At 40.8% G+C, this 25,539-nt stretch overlaps 1 protein-coding gene across 1 annotated transcript in view; it reads left to right on the forward strand.

The window, feature by feature from the left end:
• The first annotated feature begins 728 nt into the window (after window positions 1-728).
• The window catches only part of LOC311150349 (uncharacterized protein), a 30,663-nt gene continuing 5,852 nt past the window's right edge, over window positions 729-25,539 (forward strand). Inside the window, exons 1-4 of the mRNA XM_084187756.1 lie at window positions 729-1,061; window positions 5,606-5,674; window positions 5,896-5,977; window positions 17,907-17,985. Of these exons, the coding sequence (XP_084043882.1) occupies window positions 924-1,061; window positions 5,606-5,674; window positions 5,896-5,977; window positions 17,907-17,985 (368 nt within the window). The 5' untranslated portion in view covers window positions 729-923. The remainder of the gene's footprint in view (window positions 1,062-5,605; window positions 5,675-5,895; window positions 5,978-17,906; window positions 17,986-25,539) is intronic.

Genomic DNA, 25,539 nt, shown 5'->3' on the forward strand with positions numbered 1-25,539 from the left:
TGCATGCTTGACTGTATACATGTGTGTTTTGTGGGTGAAATATACAGTAAGACAGGAATTATTGTCTCACCATGGACAATGAAAATTATAACTTTTCTTCTTTTTAAATTTTTTTCCCATTCATTATTGTTCGGGATACAATAAAAACAAACTAACCTAGGCCTTTATCAACAACAATAGATATCAGGACAGTCTGAAAATAACTTTCCAAATAGAATTTTGATTCATGAGAAAGCAAGAGCCTATCCTAACTCAGTACAATATAATATCACTGAGACTGAGAGAAGACATGCCATTGGTTGTGATGGTGATGATGATGATGATGATGATGATGGTGATGATGATGATGACTTGGATTCTTTTACATTTCTCAAAAAGCCCAGGGAGGCTACTCAAATATACACGATATAGCCTTATTAAAAGTAATTATGTCCTCCAAAAAACGCATTATTCTCATCAGCTGCTCAGCCTGCAGACTTGCATTGGCCGTGTTCGAGAGCATCAAATCCATGATGCAAAGCGCATAAAAGGCTTCATAATTCATAAAGGTCATGTTAACTAACTGCTACTATCTCATAAATCTGTGTTAACCTCAGACCTTATTTTAGGTGTTCATCCCAAAACCTTATTCTTTCCCCATTCATTTTCCGAATGGAATGAAGGAAACAAGAGAACTCATTTCCGGTTTAGGACTACAAACTGGCGAGCTCTATTTCGAACAATCCCACAGACACAAACTGCACGGCCAATTTCATCCGGTGGTCACGTTAGCGAAACGCGGCGATGGATTTGGATGACCGGGAGGAGGGATGGTTGGTCGTCGTTAGAAATCGAACTTGGAGCTAGAAGTTCAACTCATGTCTAATTATCGTGGCTAGACAGATTTCGCTTTTCGTCATTCTCAAGCCCACATTGTGTTTTCAATGATGGAGGACGACGATTTAGTGTGCGAGTATGATTCCACCTGGGACACAGAGAGTGATGATGGAGACGACCCAGGAGAGAACCAAATGCGTCATTTAAACCAGGACAAAACTAAATCGTATTGGACATCAGGTTTAGTACGTTGCATTTCTATTTTTTCTTAATTTTGTGTAGGTAGCTAACGTCCGTTATAAAAATGTGTGCCTTAACAAGGTTCGCAAAAACTAGCACCAGGCCGCTATTTTAGCTAACAGCTAACATTAGCTAAATTGACAGCATGTTAAGTTAGCTAATGGAAGCTCTATATTGGGACGAAAAGAGCCTAACGTTACTCCTCAGTCCAAGGGCCTTACATGATTGTTCAATTTAAAGGGCAAATTGGCTCTGGTAGCCAAATACTCCATCTAAACGTGAATCGATTCTCAATTGCAGTACAGTTGTATAAATATAAATCCCTTTACTTTCATATCACATCCAAAATAATTTCACAAACGCAAAATATAGTTACTGTACACTAGTGGTGCATGGGGACTAATTCTAATTTTGCCAAAACATTTACAAACGGCCCGCCCAGCGAAGGAAAGGCGACTTGTGTAAAAAAATATATATTAGAAACAGTGACGTACACTCTGAATGACCTAAAATCATCAATCCCATATTGGTCTTTCAGTCAGGCCAACCCAAGCTGTACTGTGCAAGTAGGCTAATAGTAGGCCTACTATTGAAACGGATAAATGAGACTGTCAACTGAGTCAGAAATGCACAGGTTTCAGATTTTTCCCACATCTTTTGTTTTGTTTTTGTTAACGCTCTGTCACACTTTATTTTTACAGAAATACAACAAAATTGTAGTGTTCTAATACCATAACTGTTTGAACTGCATCAGGAGACCACTTTTGAGGTCAGGGAAAAAATCTAAGATATTTAGATTTGAGTGCAGTTGCTTTGTAATTCAAGTGCGCAGGCACCTTGCACTGTTTGGTTAGCAGTGTTTCTGTTGTACATGAGATGGAGTTTGCAAAATAAATGGCCACTGGATTGCTGCAAATAATCATGCTATTCTGACAGGTAGGCATAGGCTACTTTGTAGCTGGTTAACATTTTTAATAGGGAAGTTTTTTTTGGAAAGCCTTTCCATCTACCAGAAGACTGCTAGGCCGATCATTTGCATTGCTATATTTTTTGACACCTGGATGTTTTACTTCATATTATGAGGCATGTCTTACCTTGCGTCAAAGTAGCCTATAGCCAAAATCCCACCATAGAAACTTTCTTTCATTGTCTAGCAGCCAAGGGCATTATCCTAGTCATATTAGCAACCCATGATAGTTGTTGCATCGTTAAATCCCCCCTACCGCTGTGTGTATATTGCTGCGCCTAAAATGTGAAGAAATAATAGTTGATCAACATTTTTTTGGTAAATATTCTGATCTGTTCCATCAGCCTTATTCATTGATATGGCATATACTTTTGTAAATAGTGTATGTTGACACCCCTTAAAATGAGTGAATTAGGCTATTTCAGCCACACCCGTTGCTGACAGGTGTATAAAATCGAGCACACAGCCATGCAATCTCATAGACAAACATTGGCAGTAAAATGGCCTTATTGAAGAGCGCAGTGACTTTCAACATGGCAGATAGCTAATTAGCACAGGTAACGTTAGTTCTCTTTTGTCCTTCTGTTTTCCGTAAACAAGCGCTGTAACATGGAAATATGGCAGTGTGGGATCCCTAACCCTATAAAGGTGTGCATCAATTTGAAAATATATATTTCTTGCTGATATGAAAGATACGGTCCTTATGCTTCCAAAACCGTACTGCAAGCGCTGCGTGTTAATGTTCAGACCGAGCGTCGCGGCGCTTAACAAAACTCCACTGTACTGAAGACCCCCATTCGTCCAATGACTCTTACAGTGCCTTCGGAAAGTATTCAGACCCCTTTACTTTTTCCGCATTTTGTTACGTTACAGCTTTATTCTAAAATAGATTAAATACATTTTAAAAATCCTCAGCAATCTACAAACAATACCCCATAATGACAAAGCGAAAACGGGTTTTTAGAAATGTTTGCAAATCTATAAAACAAAAAAACGTATTTACATAAGTATTCAGCCCCTTTGCTATGAGACTTGAAATTGAGCTCAGGTGCATCCTGTTTCCATTGATCATCCTTGAGCTGTTCCTACAATTTGATTGTAGAAACCGTCCACCTGTGGTAAATTCAATTGATTGGACATGATTTAGAAAGGCACACACCTGTCTATATAAGGTCCCACAGTTGACAGTGTATGTCAGAGCAAAAACCAAGCCATGAGGTCAGAGACAGGATTGTGTTCGAGGCACAGATCTGGGCAAGGGTACGAATCACATTTACATAAGTATTCAGACCCAAGTACTTTACTCAGTACTTTGTTGAAGCACCTTTAGCAGCGATTACAGCCTCGAGTCTTCTTGGGTATGACGCTACATGCTTGGCACACCTGTATTTGGGGAGTTTCTCCCATTCTTCTCTGCAGATCCTTTCAAGCTCTGTCAGGTTGGATGGGGAACGTCGCTGCACAGCTATTTTCAGGTCTCCAGAGATTTTTGATCGGGTTCAAGTCCGGGCTCTGGCTGGGCCACTCAAGGACATTCAGAGACTTGTCCCGAAACCACTCCTGCGTTGTCTTGGCTGTGTGCTTAGGGTCGTTGTCCTGTTGGAAGTTGAACCTTCCACCCCAGTCTGAGATCCTGAGCACTCTGGAGCAGGTTTTCATCAAGGATCTTTCTGTACTTTGCTCCGTTCATATTTCCCTCAATCCTGACTAGTCTCCCTGCCACTGAAAAACATCCCCACAGCATGATGCTGCCACCACCATGCTTCATCGTAGCGATGGTGCCTGGTTTCCTCCAGACGTGACACTTGGCATTCAGGCCAAAGAGTTCAATCTTGGTTTCATCAGACCAGAGAATCTTGTTTCTCATGATCTGAGAGTCTTTAGGTGCCTTTTGGCAAACTCCAAGTGGCCTGTCATGTGCCTTTTACTGAAGAGTGGCTTCCGTCTGGCCACTCTACCATAAAGGCCTGATTGGTGGAGTACTACAGAGATGGTTGTCCTTCTGGAAGCTTCTCCCATCTCCACAGAGGAACTCTGGAGCTTTGTTGGGTTCTTGGTCACCTCCCTGACCAAGGCCCTTCTCCCCCTATTGCTCAGTTTGGCTGAGCCGCCAGCTCGAGGAAGAGTCTTGGTGGTTCCATACTTCTTCCATTTAAGAATGATGGAGGCCACTGTGTTCTTGGGGACCTTCAATAGCAAAGGGTCTGAATACGTAAATAAGGTATTTCTATTTTTTAAATTAAATTAGCAAAAATGTCTAAACCTGTTTTTCGTTTTGTCATTATGGGGTATTATTGTGTGTAGATTGATGAGGGGGAAAAAATAATTTAATCAATTTTACAATAAGGCCGTAATGTAACAAAATGTGGAAAAAGTCAAGGGGTCTGAATACCTTCCGAATGCACTGTATAACGTTAAAGGAAAAGTTTACCCAAAATCCAGAAACTCCCAAGTGATTCCGTATTGATACTAGTTCAATACTCAGTGGAGTTTGCCCCCTCTCCCTGGATTGCAGAACTGAGACAGCTGCAAAAATGGGTCATGTGACTTGTGATGTTGCTGGACTCTGCTCCATTGTCAGTGAATGCATGATTCACAGATCCGCGAACTGTGAACAAATTCATTGTTTTATTGAAAGCTTACGGGCCGAATTAGCTATTTTTGTAAAAAGTACTATCGGTTTTCAGTCAGGATTTGTTTTATTTTACACCTAAAATATTTGAAATTATTTTTGTATCATTTTATGTAGCCGACTGCCACAGCAGTGGAGATGGGTAACAACTGGGCCCTTGTGGGGGAAACCCTGCTCACAATATGCCCGTATGGAGCTTGATGACACTTGTTTTGTGACCTGTTTTTGTAGCAGTCTCAGTTCTGCAATCCAGAGAGGAGGAGAGGGCAAACTCCACTGAACTAGTTTAGATGTATGGAATCACTTTGGAGTTTCTTGATTCTGGGTAAAATTGGGTAAAACGTTAGCTCTTGGGAAGATGGGTTGCCACCAACACTTTCTACCAGTGAGCTGAAGTAGCGTGTACTTGATTTGTACTGTAGATTGAACTAAGTCTCTAAAAGGCTTGCTAGGCCAGGTAGCTAGCTAAACAGATGCGTGAATATGATGAATACCCAGGGAGAATGTCAATTGCATACTCCTAGCATTTGCTCTCCTCGCCTCCTTCTCAAAACCCATTGGAGGAGAAGATCAGAGGGGAGGGACCTCTGGCTTTCTCATCCAATGGGTTTTGAGAAGGACGTGAGGAGTATGCAATTTAGATTCTCCCCCAGTCTCTCTGTCAGTGGTGATCACCAACCAGGGCGCCACGCAGAAATTTAGCAGGTAGACAGTGGAATGTGTAGAATGTGCAAACAAACTGTGCTGCTGTGTGGACCTGGTTCAGGTTGCCCCTACACTGTCGTCCCTTTCTGCAACTGACCAAACAGGGAAACTATGGGATGATGCTTGTCTCCTCTTTGTTTCCATTGACTTGACACCCAGGTCAGTCTTTTTAGGTACACAAAAACCAATAAATTGATTTCTGCCAAATGTAACATCCAGTATCTCTGATGTACCATGTCTTTCAGTGGTCAAACACGTGTTCCAGAAACATGAGGGCTGCGAAGGACATGCAGAACTACAGACGAGGGTATCCTGTAAGTCTAAGGGCTCTTGTTATTACACATGAATAGGGCCTGGTGTTTTTGTTGTCCATGTGAACTTGACAGGAAAAGCATTGGTTCCTAGTAAGCCTAGCAAGGCTAACCTGGGTTTACCAAGACCCAATTTTTCCTGATCAGGGAAAACTCCAGGCCCTGCACAGATTATCTGCTTACATCTAGACATCTGACTGTGTTGTTTCTGTGTTTCTCCACAGAATCTAACAGATGATGAATGCTCAGAAGAAAGAATGTTTAATTTAAAATTCTATCTCAATGAATACCCTTCCTCCCCTGATGGTAGGTCACTTGCTATTCATCCAAGCAGTTTTTAATGGCTATAAAATGTGTGTAATGATGAGTAATCACATATACAATACCTTGCAAAAGTATTTACACCCCTTGGATTTCTTCATTTTATTGTGTTACAAAGTGGGATTAAAATGTATTTAATAGTTGTTGTTTTTTTGTCAACAATCTACTCCATACTCTGTCAAAGTGGAAGAATATATATATTTTTAAAAGATTCATACAAATTTCATAACGAAAATATAGTTGTTGCATAAGTATTCAGCCCCTTTTATTTAGGCAATCCTAAATAAGTTTGAGAGTAAAATTTGGCTTAACAAATCACATACAGTAATAAGTTACATGGAAAAATAGGGGTTGACATGATTTTTGAATGACTAACCCTTCCTCTGTCCCCCATACATACAACATCTGTAAGGTATTGAATTTAAACTACAAAGGACAGGGAGCTTTTCGAAAGCATCATAAAGAAGGGCAGTGATGGGTAACAATAACAAATCAGACATCTCTTTAAGCATGGTCAATTTAATAATTATGCTGTGGATTATGTATTAAACCACCCAGACACAGTTGTCTTTCTGAACTGAACTGAGCTGCAGGAAAGGAATTAAACTGCTCAGGGATGTTCCTATGAGGGGATTTTAAAACAGTTCTGTATATATATTTTCTGTTGTATTTTTGACTTTATGTTTTGTTTACCCCATATGTAACTCTGTTGTTTTTATCGCACTGCTTTGCTTTATCTTGGCCAGGTCGCAGTTGTAAATGAGAACTTGTTCTCAACTGGCTTACCTGGTTAAATAAAGGTGAAAATAAAAGGCTGTGATGGGAGAACTCGGGATGGATCAAAACATTTGTGGTAACTCTACAATAATGACTTAAATGACAGAGTAAAAATAAAAATATACAGAATAAAAAATATTCTAAAACATGCAACAAGGCCCTAAAGTAATTTTGCAAATACACTTTTTTGGCCTAAATGCAAAGCCTTATGTTTGGGGCAAATCCAACACATCACTAGCTATGTTTCCATTAACTTGTCCAGTGATTTGTTGTTGTGATATTTAGAAAGTTTGCATAGAAAATAGAGTTGACAGTTGCTTGCTAGGGTGCATTTCCATTTTAATGATCTTCTATCGGTTTAAAAACAGCTGGACGTAATGACATCACACACACACAAATACCTACAGCGTTGAATAAAAATGGGTCACTCCTATCCAGGATCCTTAGGACATCCCTAACTTTAACCCTTAACCATAACCCTGACCTTAACCATCTTGAATTTCAACTTCAATGGGGTAGGGACGTCCCAAGGATTCCGGATAGCACAGACCAATAAAAATGTAGTGATTGAAGTCTTTCCATTACCATTTAGGCAAATGCGCATTAATAAATTGGCAACAGCCTGTATGCCCTCCCACCTATCTGTTTCATGTCTCAGGTAGCCCGCGAAAGCCAGCATAGAATGCAATAATTTACTAATAGGCTATTACCATGTTCGAATTGTCATGTGCCAACGTATCTCCACGGTCCGTGCCGTGGGGAAACTTGTACTGCTGTAGATCTGAAATAATTGGATGGTGAAACTTGCTAGCCAACCAGAAAAGTAAGGCGAAGCAATTCAGGCATTCCTGAAAGTCAGGACAATCCTTGTCCTGTAAAGAAATCATTTTTATAGGAAAAAAAAAAAAGATTTTGCAAGCTGTAGGCATTTAGAATTAAATGTGGAGTGGAGCTTTTATACACTGAACAAAAATATAAACGCAGCATGTAAAGTGTTGGTCCCATGTTGTTTAATGAGCTGAAATGAAAGATCCCATGAATGTTCTTATGCACAAAAAGCTTATTTCTATTTAATTGTGTGCGCAAATTTGTTTACATCCCTGTTAGTGAGCATTTATCCTTTGCCAAGATATGCCACACCTGACAGGTGGATGGACTATCAAGAAGCTGATTAAACAGCATGATCATTACACAGGTGCACCTTGTGCTGGGGACAAAAGGCCACTCTAAAATGTGCAGTTTTGTCACACAATGCCACAGATGTCTCACGTTTTGAGGGAGAGTGCAATTGGCATGCTGACTGCAGGAATGTTCACCAGAGCTGTTGCCACATAATTTCATGTTAATTTCTCTACCATAAACCGCCTCCAACATTGTTTTAGAGAATTTGGCAGTACGTCTAACTAGGGTCGTGGCGGTCACGAAATTCCGTCAGCCGGTAATTGTCAAGAAAATAACTGTCGGTCTCACGGTAATTGACCGTTAATTAACAAACACATTTAGCATCTCCTGGCTTCCACACACAGCCTACAAGCCACCGATGCTGACCTTTGGAACATCTACAAGTCTAATAAATACATGTAATATAGCCTTCACAATAAATCCATTATTTATTTTAGACTGGTCTAAAGAAGCATGATATGAAGAAAATGTAGTCTATTTCGGAAGAACAGAATAGTAGTGAGGGAAAAAAGTATTTGATCCCCTGCTGATTTTGTACATTTGCCCACTGACAAAGAAATTATCAGTCTATAATTTTAATGGTAGGTTTATTTGAACAGTGAGAGACCGAATAACAACAAAAAAATCCAGAAAAACGCATGTCAAAAATGTTATAAATTGATTTGCATTTTAATGAGGGAAATAAGTATTTGACCCCCTCTCAATCAGAAAGATTTCTTGCCCCCAGGTGTCTTTTTATACAGGTAACGAGCTGAGATTAGGAGCACACTCTTAAAGGGAGTGCTCCTAATCTCAGTTTGTTACCTGTATAAAAGACACCTGTCCACAGAAGCAATCAATCAATCAGATTCCAAACTCTCCACCATGGCCAAGACCAAAGAGCTCTCCAAGGATGTCAGGGACAAGATTGTAGGCTGGAATGGGCTACAAGACCATCGCCAAGCAGCTTGGTGAGAAGGTGACAACAGTTGGTGAGATTATTTGCAAATGGAAGAAACACAAAAGAACTGTCAATCTCCCTCGGCCTGGGGCTCCATGCAAGATCTCACCTCGTGGAGTTGCAATGATCATGAGAACAGTGAGGAATCAGCCCAGAACTACACGGGAGGATCTTGTCAATGATCTCAAGGCAGCTGGGACCATAGTCACCAAGAAAACAATTGGTAACGCACTACGCCGTGAAGGACTGAAATCCTGCAGCGCCCGCAAGGTCCCCCTGCTCAAGAAAGCACATATACAGGCCAGTCTGAAGTTTGCCAATGAACATCTGAATGATTCAGAGGAGAATTGGGTGAAAGTGTTGTGGTCAGATGAGACCAAAATCGAGCTCTTTGGCATCAACTCAACTCGCCGTGTTTGGAGGAGGAGGAATGCTGCCTATGACCCCAAGAACACCATCCCCACCGTCAAACATGGAGGTGGAAACATTATGCTTTGGGGGTGTTTTTCTGCTAAGGGGACAGGACAACTTCACCGCATCAAAGGGACGATGGACGGGGCCATGTACCGTCAAATCTTGGGTGAGAACCTCCTTCCCTCAGCCAGGGCATTGAAAATGGGTCGTGGATGGGTTTTCCAGCATGACAATGACCCAAAACACACGGCCAAGGCAACAAAGGAGTGGCTCAAGAAGAAGCACATTAAGGTCCTGGAGTAGCCTAGCCAGTCTCCAGACCTTAATTCCATAGAAAATCTGTGGAGGGAGCTGAAGGTTCGAGTTGCCAAACGTCAGCCTCGAAACCTTAATGACTTGGAGAAGATCAGCAAAGAGGAGTGGGACAAAATCCCTCCTGAGATGTGTGCAAACCTGGTGGCCAACTACAAGAAACGTCTGACCTCTGTGATTGCCACCAAGTACTAAGTCATGTTTTGCAGCGGGGTCAAATACTTATTTCCCTCATTTTAAAATGCAAATCAATTTATAACATTTTTGACATGCATTTTTCTGGATTTTGTTGTTATTCTGTCTCTCAATGTTCAAATAAAACTACCATTAAAATTATAGACTGATCATTTCTTTGTCAGTGGGCAAACGTACAAAATCAGCAGGGGATCAAATACTTTTTTCCCTCACTGTATACTCTGAGTTGTCCTGATATGGCTGTGGGCTACACTAGTTCATTTAGCAGACAAGATTTGCTTAGAATTCCGTGGCATTATTTTATAGTATGAAGAATACAATTGAACAGCTGAATAAAATCTAAACAATATTTTCTCCAAACGATTTGAGGGAGTGCGCACATGTGGCTATTCTGTGTTGAGCGGTTAACGAAGAAATAGTTATTCCTATATGCTTCATTTAGAGTCATTAATGTAACTTTAGTTGTTATACAAATGTTGGGCTATATGTTTAGATTTTTTATACATTGTAAGGCTGTACAATGCGACTAATGATGATTTTGAAAAAAGTCGCTTGAAAGGCATAAGCTCTGCTTTGTTTTTTGCGCAGGCTGTACACACTACATCAGTCACTCATTCACAATTTGACAAGCACTTGATAATGCCTAGAATTTCACGGCAGCATCCCCTTTGTGTGGCCGTAATGCACCCTAAAAAAAATCGATGCCTTTTGCGGCCAGTGGCCGGTGTGCCCTTCTCCCTGAGTGCTGCGCGCTACATCACGTGATCGGGTCTTTCTCACAGGCTACAAGTGAAGACAGACACATCGGGGACGCAACTGCGTGCGTCCTTATCCAATTCCGAGGTGCATATTGAAGATATTGGAAGAACTGTCCACATTTCGTTTTTGTCAGCCAACAAGATGAGTAGGACTAACGAAAAGCAAAAGCACTAGCCTATGTCAATCTACTATCCCCCATAGTACAAAGGTCAACCTATTCTATTCTGTGCGAGAAATTAATATTCAAAACATAGTCTGTGACAGTTGTGGGATGCGATAGATCCCAAATTAATCCAACCACTAGCATCAAAAAAAAAAAATTATGCAATGTGGCTGACGCTACAGATCAGAACGTTTAGCTTAAAATGTTGATAAACTATTAGGCTATTTCTTCACATTATAAGCGCAGCAATACGCACATGGTAGTAGGCTATAAGTGTGAATGTTCCATTAGCAGAAAACACCATTATCAAAAGTGACCGCAAATGCAATTATGCATGTAATGCTTTTATTATAAATGTGCAGTTTTATGGTGAATGAATTATCTTCCCCAAACTTGAAACTCACACGCTGCTTATGTATGCCAGTTAGGCTCTACACCCCTTTGTAAAGTGGATTAATGTGTTTAATTTTAAGAAGTTATTTGGCCACTTTAGTTGTGATCCAAACCTTATTAAAACATACAGTGGGGAGAACAAGTATTTGATACACTGCCGATTTTGCAGGTTTTCCTACTTACAAAGCATGTAGAGGTCTGTACTTTTTATCATAGGTACACTTCAACTGTGAGAGACAGAATCTAAAACAAAAATCCAGAAAATCACATTGTATGATTTTTAAGTAATTAATTTGCATTTTATTGCATGACATAAGTATTTGATTACCTACCAACCAGTAAGAATTCTGGTTCTCACAGACCTGTTAGTTTTTCTTTAAGAAGCCCTCCTGTTCTCCACTCATTACCTGTATTAACTGCACCTGTTTGAACTCGTTACCTGTATAAAAGACACCTGTCCACACACTCAATCAAACAGACTCCAACCTCTCCACAATGGCCAAGACCAGAGAGCTGTGTAAGGACATAAGGGATAAAATTGTAGAAAAGGTCATGTGGTCTGATGAGACAAAAATAGAGCTTTTTGGTCTAAACTCCACTCGCCGTGTTTGGAGGAAGAAGAAGGATGAGTACAACCCCAAGAACACCATCCCAACTGTGAAGCATGGAGGTGGAAACATCATTCTTTGGGGATGCTTTTCTGCAAAGGGGACAGGACGACTGCACCGTATTGAGGGGAGGATGGATGGGGCCATGTATCGCGAGATCTTGGCCAACAACTTCCTTCCCTCAGTAAGAGCATTGAAGATGGGTCGTGGCTGGGTCTTCCAGCATGACAACGACCCGAAACACACAGCCAGGGCAACTAAGGAGTGGCCCCGTAAGAAGCATCTCAAGGTCCTGGAGTGGCCTAGCCAGTCTCCAGACCTGAACCCAATAGAAAATCTTTGGAGGGAGCTGAAAGTCCGTATTGCCCAGCGACAGCCCCGAAACCTGAAGGATCTGGAGAAGGTCTGTATGGAGGAGTGGGCCAAAATCCCTGCTGCAGTGTGTGCAAACCTGGTCAAGACCTACAGGAAACGTATGATCTCTGTAATTGCAAACAGGTTTCTGTACCCAATATTAAGTTCTGCTTTTCTGATGTATCAAATACTTATGTCATGCAATAAAATGCAAATGAATTACTTAAAAATCATACAATGTGATTTTCTGTTTTTTTTGTTTTAGATTCCGTCTCTCACAGCTGAAGTGTACCTATGATAACAATTACAGACCTCTACATGCTTTTTAAGTAGGAAAACCTGCAAAATGGGCAGTGTATCAAATACTTGTTCTCCCCACTGTATAGGCCTATGGGCTAGGCTACATGAGGTGTGTGACTATGATTTAAAGAAGTTGCGCAAAAAAAGGCATTGTTTCTTATGCTGGGCATCATTCACAAGTGATAGGCTAATATTGTAACCCATCAGACTATTCTTGATTTAATCTTGTCTTTACATATACTAAATAATATGTGTAAAATTTGTTTTGATTTAGAATGGACCATTATCATGCACCTGTATCGAAACGGGGCAGCGGGAAAAAATACATGTCATATATGCACTTAAATAGCGAATGGAGGACGCTTTTCCCTGTGGTTTATTTTCATGCCAGCCAGGTAGGCTATACTCCTGTTGTAAATATAAGCAATGTGCTTAATATTAGGAAAGTTGAGAAATAAATATAGTAGGCCTAGCCTATAGAAAGCTCATCCTCCTCTTTTTAATAGAGGAAATCACTCTGTTTTCTCACGCAATTGCATAGCCTATTGAAGTGTTGCGCAACATGCTCTCATTAAGTGTTTGATTTAGATTTACGAATACATTTGCATTGATGTCAAAGTGATTAGAGGGACAACATTTTACGTTTTTACATTTTAGTCATTTAGCAGACGCTCTTATCCAGAGCGACTTAGTTAGTGCATACATTTTCATACTGGCCCCCCGTGGGAAACGAACCCACAACCCTGGCGTTGCAAGCGCCATGCTCTACCAACTGAGCTACAGGGGACTACAGAGTGCATAGTACCAGGCAGTTAGCAAGTTTGGTAGGCTACTAATGACCATCAGCAGCATCAGAGCTTGGAGAAGCCTAATTACCGTGATTAAACGGTCACGTGGAATTTGACTGCCTTCATGACTCGTGACCGTCGGTGTGGCGGGAGTACGGTCACCGCAACAGCCCTACGTCCAACCGCAGACCACATGTATGGTGTCATGTGGGAGAGCAGTCTGCTGATGTCAACATTGTGAACAGAGTGCCCCATGGTGGGGTTATGGTATGGGCAGGCATAAGCTATGGACAACGAACACAATTGCATTTTATCCATGGCAATTTGAATGCACAGAGATGCCGTGAAGAGATCCTGAGGCCCATTGTCGTGCCGTTCATCCGCCGCCGTCACCGCATGTTGCAAGCATCTGTACACAATTCCTGGAAGCTGAAAATGGCCAAGTTCTTCCATGGCCTGCATACTCACTAGACATGTCATCCTTTGAACATGTTTGGGATGATCTGGATCGCCGTGTACGACAGCATGTTCCTGTTCCCGCCAATATCCAGCAACTTCGCAAAGCCATTGAAGAGGATTGGGACAACATTCCACAGGCCACGAACAACCAACTAACCAACTGATCAACTCTATGCGAAGGAGCTGTGTCGCGCTTCATGAGGCAAATGGTGGTCACACCAGATACTGACTGATTTATCTGATCCACGCCACTACCTTTTTTATTAATGTGACCAACAGATGCATATCTTTATTCCCAGTCATGTGAAATCCATAGATTAGGGCCTAATTTATTTATCTCAATTGCCTGATTTTCCTTATGAACTATAACTCAGTCAAATCTTTGAAATTGTATGTTGCGTTTTATAATGTTGCTCAGTATAGTTACGTGATGACATCACGTGCCCTGTGTACTTTCAAAATTATTCGGCAATCCATCATTTATTTGAAGAACAGTTTCCATCTGTCACAAAGAAAATTTGACAAAAGATAAATCCACCCCTGTCAAAAGGATTTAAAAATCTTTATATCTTCCGTTTCCATGACACAGGTTGCAAAACAAATGATTAGCAACATTGCTTTTGTTGAATAAACCTGGGTCAATGACAACCTGCCTACTGAGTAATTGCCTCCTTATTTTCAAGCATGGTGGTGGCTGAATCATGGTATGGCTTGACATTGGCAAATACTGGGGAGTTTTTCAGGATAAAAGGAAACGGAATGGAGCTAAGCACAGGCAAATTCCTAGAGGAAAACCTGCTTCAGTCTGCTTTACACCAGACACTGGGATAATAATTCACCTTTCAGCAGGACAATAACCTACAACACAAGGCCAAATCTACACTGGAGTTGCTTACCAAGAAGATGGTGAATGTTCCTGTCATGTGAATTTCTATCTCTAATTCAACCTAAGCTTGAATCATTACCAGAGGTTGTAATGCTCTGGTTTTAATCATCAATGATTCAAGGTCCACAATCCACAAGTAATTATCGGTATATTTATTCATGGGGAGCTCTGACCAAAAACACAAACATACTGTTTTTATACCCCTTGACAAACAAAGGCACTATGCTCCTCCCACCTTTAGGTGGCTTTCTTAAACAGTTCCCGCCTTCCCCCTTGAATGGTTAGTACCGCCCCCTCTGTTAGTGGGTTGACACTACATGATAATTCTAACATTTATACTGTGTTTGGGGTGAAATTCTTTAGTCATTATTCTTAAAATCCAAATTAATCTAACAGTTCCTGAGTGGCCAAGTTACCGTATTGACTTAAATTTGTTTAGAAATCTATGGCAAAACTTGACATTTGCTGTCTAGCCATGATCCCCAACATCTTGACCGAGCTTGAAGAATTTATGAAAAGAATAATGGGATAATATTGCGCAATCCAGGTGTGTAAAGATCTTAGGCCCCAATTCTGACCAGAGTTAAGCGCGCGTAAATGGAACGGAATTCCCTTTTTATGTACTTTTCTCTCTCCATTCCGTTGACCTTTCTTTCCTCTGTCACGTCCTTGTAAATTGTTCCTGAGGGTCACTAGCATTAGTAGATCATATTAGGCTAACAGTGTGCAATAATTTGGGACATGTAGCCTATTTGAATCATTATGGAACTCTGACCACACGTAGCAGGTTAAACCTGGAGCCTGTCGTGCAGTTCCATGATTAGTGAGAATTAGGGTAGATTTTATAGGATTATTGTTTAACCCCTATTGTACACTTTTTTTTTTTCTTTTTTTAAATATTTTCTGGATTGAACTTGAATATGTCAACTTTCAGGATTAATCAAAGCACTATTTTTATTCAATGTATTTTGTGCGTAAAGGCTTTCCAAACCGTTTTTTTATTTTTATTCATACTTTCCTAATCCTAAAATGTGCCTAAATAATTTACAAGATCAGAGTTTTTTTTTTTTTCTACCAGTTGGTGCTAAAATAGAGATGAATATGCATAGGCTTTTTTAAATTGATCCCTATATTCTGAACCCATTCTCTCGATGTATTCTATTGAGTGTCGACAAAATTCTAATTAAAGGTACACCATATTTAAAGGGATGGCTTAAAGTGGAACTGACAGCATTTTAACTACTTTGCAGATATGAAACAGGCAATCATAATATCAGTCAAAAATATCAAATTCCCAGTTTATGCTACAAAACCAACTTTATAAGATGTTTTCAAAATAGGTTATATTTGACTCCACATTCCATGACATACAATAAGGCATTGTGGCAGAATGGATGCAGTTCAATGCATGATTACTATAATTTACCAATACATTAATTGGTAGTCCAAAAAATATTGCTATCAGGTTGTAAATCACAGCTAGCCTGGTACATTGTTTGCTGCCTCCATTTGGGATGCACTGTTTCAGTTTCAATGACTCAATATTTTGGACAAAAATGGATGACTGTAACTAAGGCTGGGAATGTCAATACAATCAAACTTGCAAGGACAATGATCACAAGTCTGTCATAACGTGGTTAATATGCTAGCGTATCTATTGATGTAGCAAGCTAAAAACAGAGCCTAACGCTAGCTGCTAGGAGGACGCCGTCATGTCATTGGAGGAGTGGGTGAGGGACTGACTTTTTCCCCTCGTATTGTTTTTCGGTGGCTACACAGCTAGAGAGGCACATGTCATTTGGTTAGCTAGCAAGAAATGTGAATCACTTCGCTAGCTATCTATGCTGAACAACTCTTATCCAGTTAGCATATCTACTTCAATTTCAGAGCGCTCTAGTCTGAGTGTGCCTGAGCGCAGAATAACTGATGAATTTACAAACGCACAAGACCCGCTGAATATGACCGGTGTCAGTAAACGTCGGCAAAAAAAGTAATAGTGGTGTCACGAACACTCTATATAACATATAAACAGCCTAACCAGCTCTGCTAGGGCGAGTAAAATGGTTAGTGAGGTGTTCTCTCATTTGTGTCTGGAAGTAGCTAGCTATCAAGGTAGCCAACTTTAGCCAGTTCGCTTTGGTGCTTGGTTGGGACAACGCATGCACTGGCAGGCAAGCTGCAGAAGGACGGGCAAGCTATTCCCTATCATTTCAGTGCAAATTTGACGGCCAACTAGCTGAAAATGTTTGAGGGTTTATCTAATGTTCCTTTGTTCGATTTTAGCTCATCTTGCTCTGGCTAGCATTAGTTGTTGATGTTGTTGATGTGCATATAGGGAAAGATAGGCTACCTTTTTTTATGGTTGTTTGATCAATAGGACTGTAAAGTTCCCAAATGTAAGCGGACTCCCCGTGGTTTGTAGCCACATATTTGCAGAAATCCATTCAAGTGTATTTTGTGGCTTTTGTTGAATGCGTTCTAATGATCTAAAGTCTGCGCTGTTGCAACTGCTTGTAAACACACAGTCCAGTTCAAAGTGAATGATGGCAGGCCCTTGTGGCAAATGGCTTGTTTGCAGTAAGTCCTACTGTACCTCTGATTGGCTATGGTGCACCGGTCTACGTAGACTCCGGTCCTGGATTATCCAAATGCACGGCCGCGTTCCCACTCTATATTGCTATAGAGTTTTCACAAATGCCTTAGTATACGTAAATCCCAAACTTTCTAATAATTTATGAAAATGTGAAAATGACCATATCTAAGTGCTCGCTTGTCAGAAAATGTGTTTAAAAGGTGTAATTCTTCCTGGGGGTGTCTATGAACAGATTTTATTAAGATTTCAGTTCCACTTTAAGATAATTGTACTGAAAACACCATTGAATGAAAACTCCACAAGTTTTCATTCAACCCTCCCAGCAAGTGGGAGGGTTTTCAGCGGTTGAATGAAATATATTCCGATAGCGCAAGTTAGCCACACCTGCAGATCGCATTACACGACTGAAAAGGTAAGTCTGAATACCAAATACTGAGAAGTGCGTAGGAAAGGCATGTGTAGGAAAGGGATAAATTCCTAAATCGTGATAGGGCCCTTAGACTTACCCAAGAAGACTCCGCTGTAATTGCTGCCAAAGGTGTTTCTAACATGTATTGACTCAGGGAGTGGAATACCTATGCAACAACTATATTTTAGGTATTTCATTTATATGAATCTTTTTTTTTTTTTTTTTTTCCCACTTTGACATTAGACTATTTTGTGTAGATTGTTGACAAAAAATTGCAACTAAATCCATTTCAATCACACTTTGTAACACAATAAAATGTGAAGAAATCCAAGGTACTTTTGCAAGATACTGTATGTAATGCCCTCTGTGTATTTTTGTTTAGACATTTTAATCGAGTCATTTCATAAAGAATGGAGGACTGACTATAAGAGGTTGGAGAGAGTTCACTCCTACATTCAGTGGTAAGTATGGTCCTAAATGCTTTGCTTCTGTTATGGGCTAGTTGTATTTATATCTAATGTATCTGGACATCCAAAAAGGCCCAATTTTTTAAACTCACGTACGACAGCAAGTTTCAACCAGAAGCAGGCCTAGATGTAGAACAGGTTGTTTACTTTAGGTCAGGGATGGGCAACTGGCGGCCTTTTGTAGGCCTGTGGACCAATTACATTTATATACTTCTTTTTTTTGGGGAGGGGGGGGGGGGACCTCAGTCGGTGTCTCAACTTACTGTTGAGAGTTAAAATAATAGAATGCACAAGACGCAATTTCGAAATTTGTTTGTGCATCAGCAGTCACTCAATTAGCCGATATCAGCAAAAATAAAATTGGTAAGTTACTCTAGCGGCCAGCTATCTAAACTTGTAGTAAGCATAGTCAAATTACCGACCTGGGTGGGGCCCCTTTTGATAATCAGTTATCATGTTAAAAACTGCAAACATTTGCAACCACCCTATGCATTGGTGATTTTAGCATGTAAATATTGGTGGGGCAAGCCACTACACTACATAACACAACAATAACAAATATATTAATTGCACTATAACGGTGACAAACGGTGCCCACAAACTGTTAGGGCCTACATAATGCTCTCCCAACAGCAGAGCTTTCTTTTCAGCACCATGTAGTGAATCCTTACCACTGCTACACCTGGCTATCAGCGGAGCCTTGTCTGGCAGCGAAACAAAAAAAAAACATAGCTGATATGGCTGATTTGCTTAAACAAATGTGGTTTCTACTGACAATTGAGATGTACAAACAATGGCATAAGGGGACGAAGAGCGGATAATTTTGATTTAAGACATTAATGAGCAAGCTTGGACGGACTTAGTCAATATAACTATTTGTTCAGCACTTTTGAAATGACAGAATTCAGAATATGAGCCGTTCTTACAGTGTTCTCCCTGTACACCAAGTCAGAACCATAGGATAAATAAAGGAGGCATATAAGGAGACAATGAAAGCTCTTACAATATTCAATGATTACATTTCTCTAAAACAGACTATAGGCTACATGTGCACCTCCAAGTCAGAACAGTAGGCTAAGTTATGAGGGGGGAAAGGGACAAACTTATTAGGGTGAGGCACATGGGCTACTAGTATTACTTTCTTAGCTACAGTATACATATCTCCCTGGCATATTACATAATTTATGCCGCAGGATACAATACATTTTTGGACTCACCTTGTTGTTCTGTGCTCACTTGAACAGGAAAGTGGTGCGGCGGTCCTTCTTGTGGGCAAATTTTGTCATCAAAGTCTGGCATTCTCTGGATTTATGGTGCTTTCAAGACAACTGGGAACTCTGAGGGGGGGAAAAAACAAGGTCGAATCATGACGTCAGTGATCTTCAGGTCCAAGCTCTACCCGAGTTGGATGACCGTTCAAAACGTATTTTCCCAGTCAGAGCTAGTTTTTTTCCGAGTTCCCAGTTGTCTTGAACTCACTGAAGTCTGAGATTTCCCAGTTTCGAGTTTCCACTTGTTTTTCAATGCAGCAGAAGTCGTGCTGGATTGACAGTATAGCCAATGTATTCAACCTTTTCTGGCCCTTTTAAGCTTGGAAAAAAGACCCTTAAACCCAGACTTGGACAACACGCCCACTCCACTGAATAGCAGGCTAGTGATTGCTTTGCCACGCTTGCAGTTAGCCACTGATTCCTTCCAAACCACTCATTGTTGAATTTGCGATTTCCAACTTGTTGTGTAATGTTTATGGCCGATGAGCACCGATACGTTTTATCTATAATTTCTCTTCATATGACAAGATTGAAAAGGATTTGCCAGTAGATTCATGATGACTGCTTGCTAGCTAAGATTTTGAAAGTATGATGTTGACATGATCAGTCCAATCAAAGCTACGGTAGATATAACATGATTTGGCGCTATTTTATCTGTGGCCAATGACCTTGAGTCTTCTTGGATGGGCACTTCTAATGTTACTCTATGGCAGCACCCAAGGGACTTGAATTTGAGCTCTCCCCGTAGATTTTGCGGCGACATAGTGTCCCCATGAGTGACAGAACACTGAGCCAATCACAGAACACTGAGCCAATCACAGAACGCTGCCCCACCACAGAAAGCACTGAGCTAGGCTGAAACACCTCCATTTTGGAGCTGCCTTACTCAAGAAAGCAAAAAAGAAACCATATTTGTATGCGGCTTTATTAACTCAATTATTATACGTTTTTACATTGTTTGCAAACTGAAATGTGACATGTATTAATGCCAAAATAACATGCAAAACAGGCACAAAAATACATACATACATGCATACGAATACAGTGCATTCGGAAAGTGTTCAGACCCCTTCACTTTTTCCACATTTTGTTACGCTGCAGCCTTATTCTAAAATTGATTAAATTAGTTTTTTCCCTCATCAATCTGCACACAATAACCCATAATGACAAAGCAAAAAACAGGTTTTTAGAAATGTTTGCAAATCTATTATAAATTTAAAACAATAATACCTTATTTACTTAAGTGTTTAGACCCTTTGCTATGAGACTCGAAATTGAGCTCCGGTGCATCCTGTTTCCATTGATCAACCTTGATGTTTCTACAACTTGAGCAATCAGAGGAACAAAGCAAAAACAGGTTTTTAGAAATGTTTGTGTATCAAAAATAAATAACTGAAATTACATTTACATAAGTATTCAGACCCTTTACTCAGTACTTTGTTGAAGCACCTTTGGCAGCAATTACAGCCTCGAGTCTTCTTGTGTATGGAGCTACGAGCTTGGCACACCTGTATTTGGGGAGTTTCTCCCATTCTTCTCTGCAGATCCTTTCAAGCTCTGTCAGGTTGGATGGGGAGCGTCACTGCACAGCTATTTTCAGGTCCGGGTTCTAGCTGGGCCACTCAAGGACATTCAGAGACTTGTCCCAAAGCCACTCCTGCGTTGTGGAAGGCTACCCGAAATGTTTGACCCAAGTTGAACAATTTAAAGGCAATGCTACCAAATACTAATTGAGTGTATGTAAACTTCTGACCCAGTGGGAATGTGATGAAAGAAATAAAAGCTGAAATAAATAATTCTCTACTATTATTCTGACATTTCACATTCTTAAAATAAAGTGGTGATCTTAACTGACCTAAGACAGGGAATTTTTACTAGGATTAAATGTCAGGAATTGTGAAAAACTGAGTTTAAATGTATTTGGCTAAGGTGTATGTAAACTTCCGACCAACTGTGTGTATGTATAATGAGAGAGAGAAAAATTAGCAGTTTTATAGCTAATTTCAAGCAATTCTACACATTTTGGCGACCCGTCATTCAGGGCAGTTGGGGCTCTAGCAAAAACATTTTTTTAAATAATAATATATATGTTTTTATTATATACAGTGAGGGGAAAAAAGTATTTGATCCCCTGCTGATTTTGTATGTTTGCCTACTGACAAAGACATGATCAGTCTATAATTTTAATGTTAGGTTTATTTGAACAGTGAGAGACAGAATAACAACAACAAAATCCAGAAAAACCCATGTCAAAAATGTTATGAATTGATTTGCATTTTAATGAGAGAAATAAGTATTTGACCCCTCTGCAAAACATGACTTAGTACTTGGTGGCAAAACCCTTGTTGGCAATCACAGAGGTCAGATGTTTCTTGTAGTTGACCACCAGGTTTGCACATATCTCAGGAGGGATTTTGTCCCACTCCTCTTTGCAGATCTTCTCCAAGTCTTTAAGGTTTCGAGGCTGACGTTTGGCAACTCGAACCTTCAGCTCCCTCCACAGATTTTCTATAGGATTAAGGTCTGGATACTGGCTAGGCCACTCCAGGACCTTAATGTGCTTCTTCTTGAGCCACTCCTTTGTTGCCTTGGCCGTGTGTTTTGGGTCATTGTCATGCTGGAATACCCATCCACAACCCATTTTCAATGCCCTGGCTGAGGGAAGGAGGTTCTCACCCAAGATTTGACGGTACATGGCCCCGTCCATCGTCCCTTTGATGCGGTGAAGTTGTCCTGTCCCCTTAGCAGAAAAACACCCCCAAAGCATAATGTTTCCACCTCTATGTTTGACGGTGGGGGTGGTGTTCTTGGGGTCATAGGCAGCATTCCTCCTCCTCCAAACACGGCGAGTTGAGTTGATGCCAAAGAGCTCGATTTTGGTCTCATCTGACCACAACACTTTCACCCAGTTCTCCTCTGAATCATTCAGATGTTCATTGGCAAACTTCAGACGGGCATGTATATGTGCATTCTTGAGCAGGGGGACTTTGCGGGCGCTGCAGGATTTCAGTCCTTCACGGCATAGTGTGTTAACAATTGTTTTCTTGGTGACTATGGTCCCAGCTGCCTTGAGATCATTGACAAGATCCTCCCGTGTAGTTCTGGGCTGATTCCTCACCGTTCTCATGATCATTGCAACTCCACGAGGTGAGATCTTGCATGGAGCCCCAGGCCAAGGGAGATTGACAGTTCTTTTGTGTTTCTTCCATTTGCGAATAATCACACCAACTGTTGTCACCTTCTCACCAAGCTGCTTGGCGATGGTCTTGTAGGTCTACAATCTTGTCCCTGACATCCTTGGAGAGCTCTTTGGTCTTGGCCATGGTGCAGCGTTTGGAATCTGATTGATTGATTGCTTCTGTGGACAGGTGTCTTTTATACAGGTAACAAGCTGAGATTAGGAGCAGAGTGTGCTCCTAATCTCAGCTCGTTACCTGTATAAAAGACACCTGGGAGCCAGAAATCTTTCTGATTGAGAGGGGGTCAAATACTTATTTCCCTCATTTAAAATGCAAATCAATTTATAACATTTTTTACATGCGTTTTTTTGGATTTTTTTGTTGTTATTCTGTCTCTCACTGTTCAAATAAATCTACCATTAAAATTATAGACTGATCATTTCTTTGTCAGTGGGCAAACGTACAAAATCAGCAGGGGATCAAATACTTTTTTCCCTCACTGTATATATAATTTTTTTATAGAGCCCAAACTGCCCTGAATGATGGGTCACCACTGACCCTATGGCAAAATGTGTAGAATTGCTGGAAATTAGCTATAGAATTGCTAATTTTTCTCTCCACCCAATGGCAAAATGTGTACAATTGCCACCCACGAACCACTGCGGCCCCTCATGATGAGTTCTGTTTTTTTGTGGCCCCACCCCCATCAGTTGCCCATCCCTGTTTTAGGTAGTTATGCTGTTATAATGTGGTATTATACTTTATTACCTTATGAATAGGCCTATAATTTGCCTGACAATGATAGCAGCACAGTAATCTTATCAAGTGTCAAACTTGCAATAAACTGTCAATCACTCACATTTTGGCACTTAGCCATAGCACGGAGCAGTGAAATATCAACAGGAACGCTATCACAAAAAATACTGATACAACATCAGTGAAGCGATTGCACTGTGCTATTAACTTTTTTTTAAAAACATTTTTAGTCATTTAGCAGACGCTCTTATCCAGAGCGACTTACAGTTAGTGCATACATTTTTCATACTGGCCCCCCGTGAGAAACGAACCCACAACCCTGGCGATGCAAGCGCCATGCTCTACCAACTGAGCTACAGGAGGGCCTATTATTATTGATATTGGCATGGGTCCTCAGATCCTCAAAGTTCTACAGCTGCACCATTGAGAGCATTCTGACTGGTTGCATCACCGCCTGGTATGGCAACTGATCGGCATCTGACCTCAAGGCGCTACACAGGGTAGTTCGTACGGCCCAGTACATCACTGGGGCCAAGCATCCTGCCATCCAGAACCTATATACTAGGCGGTGTCAGACTCCAGTCACCCAAGTCATAGACTGTTCTCTCTGCTACCGCACGGCAAGCGGTACCGGAGCGCCAAGTCTAGGTCCCTTGATGACAGCATTGCACACTCTTGGCATTCTCTCAACCAGCTTCACCTGGAATGTTTTTCCAACAGTCTTGAAGGAGTTCCCACATATGCTGAGCAATTGTTGGCTGCTTTTCCTTCACTCTGCCTTCCGACTCATCCCAAACCATCTCAATTGGGTTGAGGTCGGGGGATTGTGGAGGCCAGGTCATCTGATGCAGCACTCCATCACTCTCCTTCTTGGTAAAATAGCCCTTACACAGCCTGGAGGTGTGTTGGGTCATTGTCCTGTTGAAAAACAAATGATAGTCCCACTAAGCCCAAACCAGATGGGATGGCGTATCGCTGCAGAATGCTGTGGTAGCCATGCTGGTTAAGTGTCCCTTGAATTCTAAATAAATCACAGACGGTGTCACCAGCAAAGCACCCCCACACCATTACACCTCCTCCTTTACGACACAGAAATCATCCTTCACCCACACGCGTCTCACAAAGACACAGCGGTTTGAACCAAAAATCTCAAATTTGGACTCCAGACCAAAGGACAAGTTTCCACCGGTCTAATGTCCATTGCTCGTGTTTCTTGGCCCAAGCAGGTCTCTTCTTATTATTGGTGTCCTTTAGTAGTGGTTTCTTTGCAGCAATTCGACCATGAAGGCCTGATTCACACAGTCCCCTCTGAACAGTTGATGTTGAGATGTGTCTGTGACTTGAACTCTGAAGCATTTATTTGAGCTGCAATTTCTGAGGCTGGTAACTCTAATGAACTTATCTTCTGCAGCAGAGGTAACTCTGGGTCTTCCATTCCTGTGGCGGTCCTCATGAGAGCCAGTTTCATCATAGCGCTTGATGGTATTTGCGACTGCACTTGAAGAAACTTTCCAAGTTCTTGAAATGTTCCGTACTGACTGACATTCATGTCTTAAAGTAATGATGGACTGTCGTTTCTCTTTGCTTATTTGAGCTGTTCTTGCCATAATATGGACTTGGTCTTCTACCAAATATGGCTATCTTCTGTATACCCCCCTACCTTGTCACAACACAACTGATTTGGCTCAAACACATTAAGAAGGAAATAAATTCCACAAATTAACTTTTAAGAAGGCACACCTGTTAAATGAAATGCATTCCAGGTGACTACCTCATGAAGCTGGTTGAGAGTGGTCCAAGTGTGCAAAGCTATCATCAAGGCAAAGGGTGGCTATTTGAAGAATCTCAAATATAAAATATATTTTAATTTGTTTAACACTTTTTTGGTTACTACATGATTCCATATGTGTTATTTCATAGTGTTGATGACTTCACTATTGTTCTACAATGTAAAAAATAGTAAATAAAGAAAAACGCTTGAATGAGGAGGTGTGTCCATACTTTTGACTGGTACTGTGTGTGTGTGTGTGTGTATGTATGTTGGGGTCACTTAGAAATGTCCTTGTTTTCCATGAAATGAGTTTGAATAGGAAATATAGCAAAATGAATGGGAAATGTAGTCATTGACAAGGTTAGAAATTATGATTTTTAATTGAAATAATAATTGTGTCCTTCAAACTTTGCTTTCGTCAAAGAATCCTCCATTTGCAGCAATTACAGCCTTGCAGACCTTTGGCATTCTAGTTGTCAATTTGTTGAGGTAATCTGAAGAGATTTCACCCCATGCTTCCTGAAGCACCTCCCACAAGTTGGATTGGCTTGATGGGCACTTCTTACGTACC

The sequence above is a fragment of the Coregonus lavaretus genome (assembly GCF_964263955.1).
Source record: "Coregonus lavaretus genome assembly, chromosome: 22".
Taxonomy (NCBI): Eukaryota; Metazoa; Chordata; class Actinopteri; order Salmoniformes; family Salmonidae; genus Coregonus; species Coregonus lavaretus.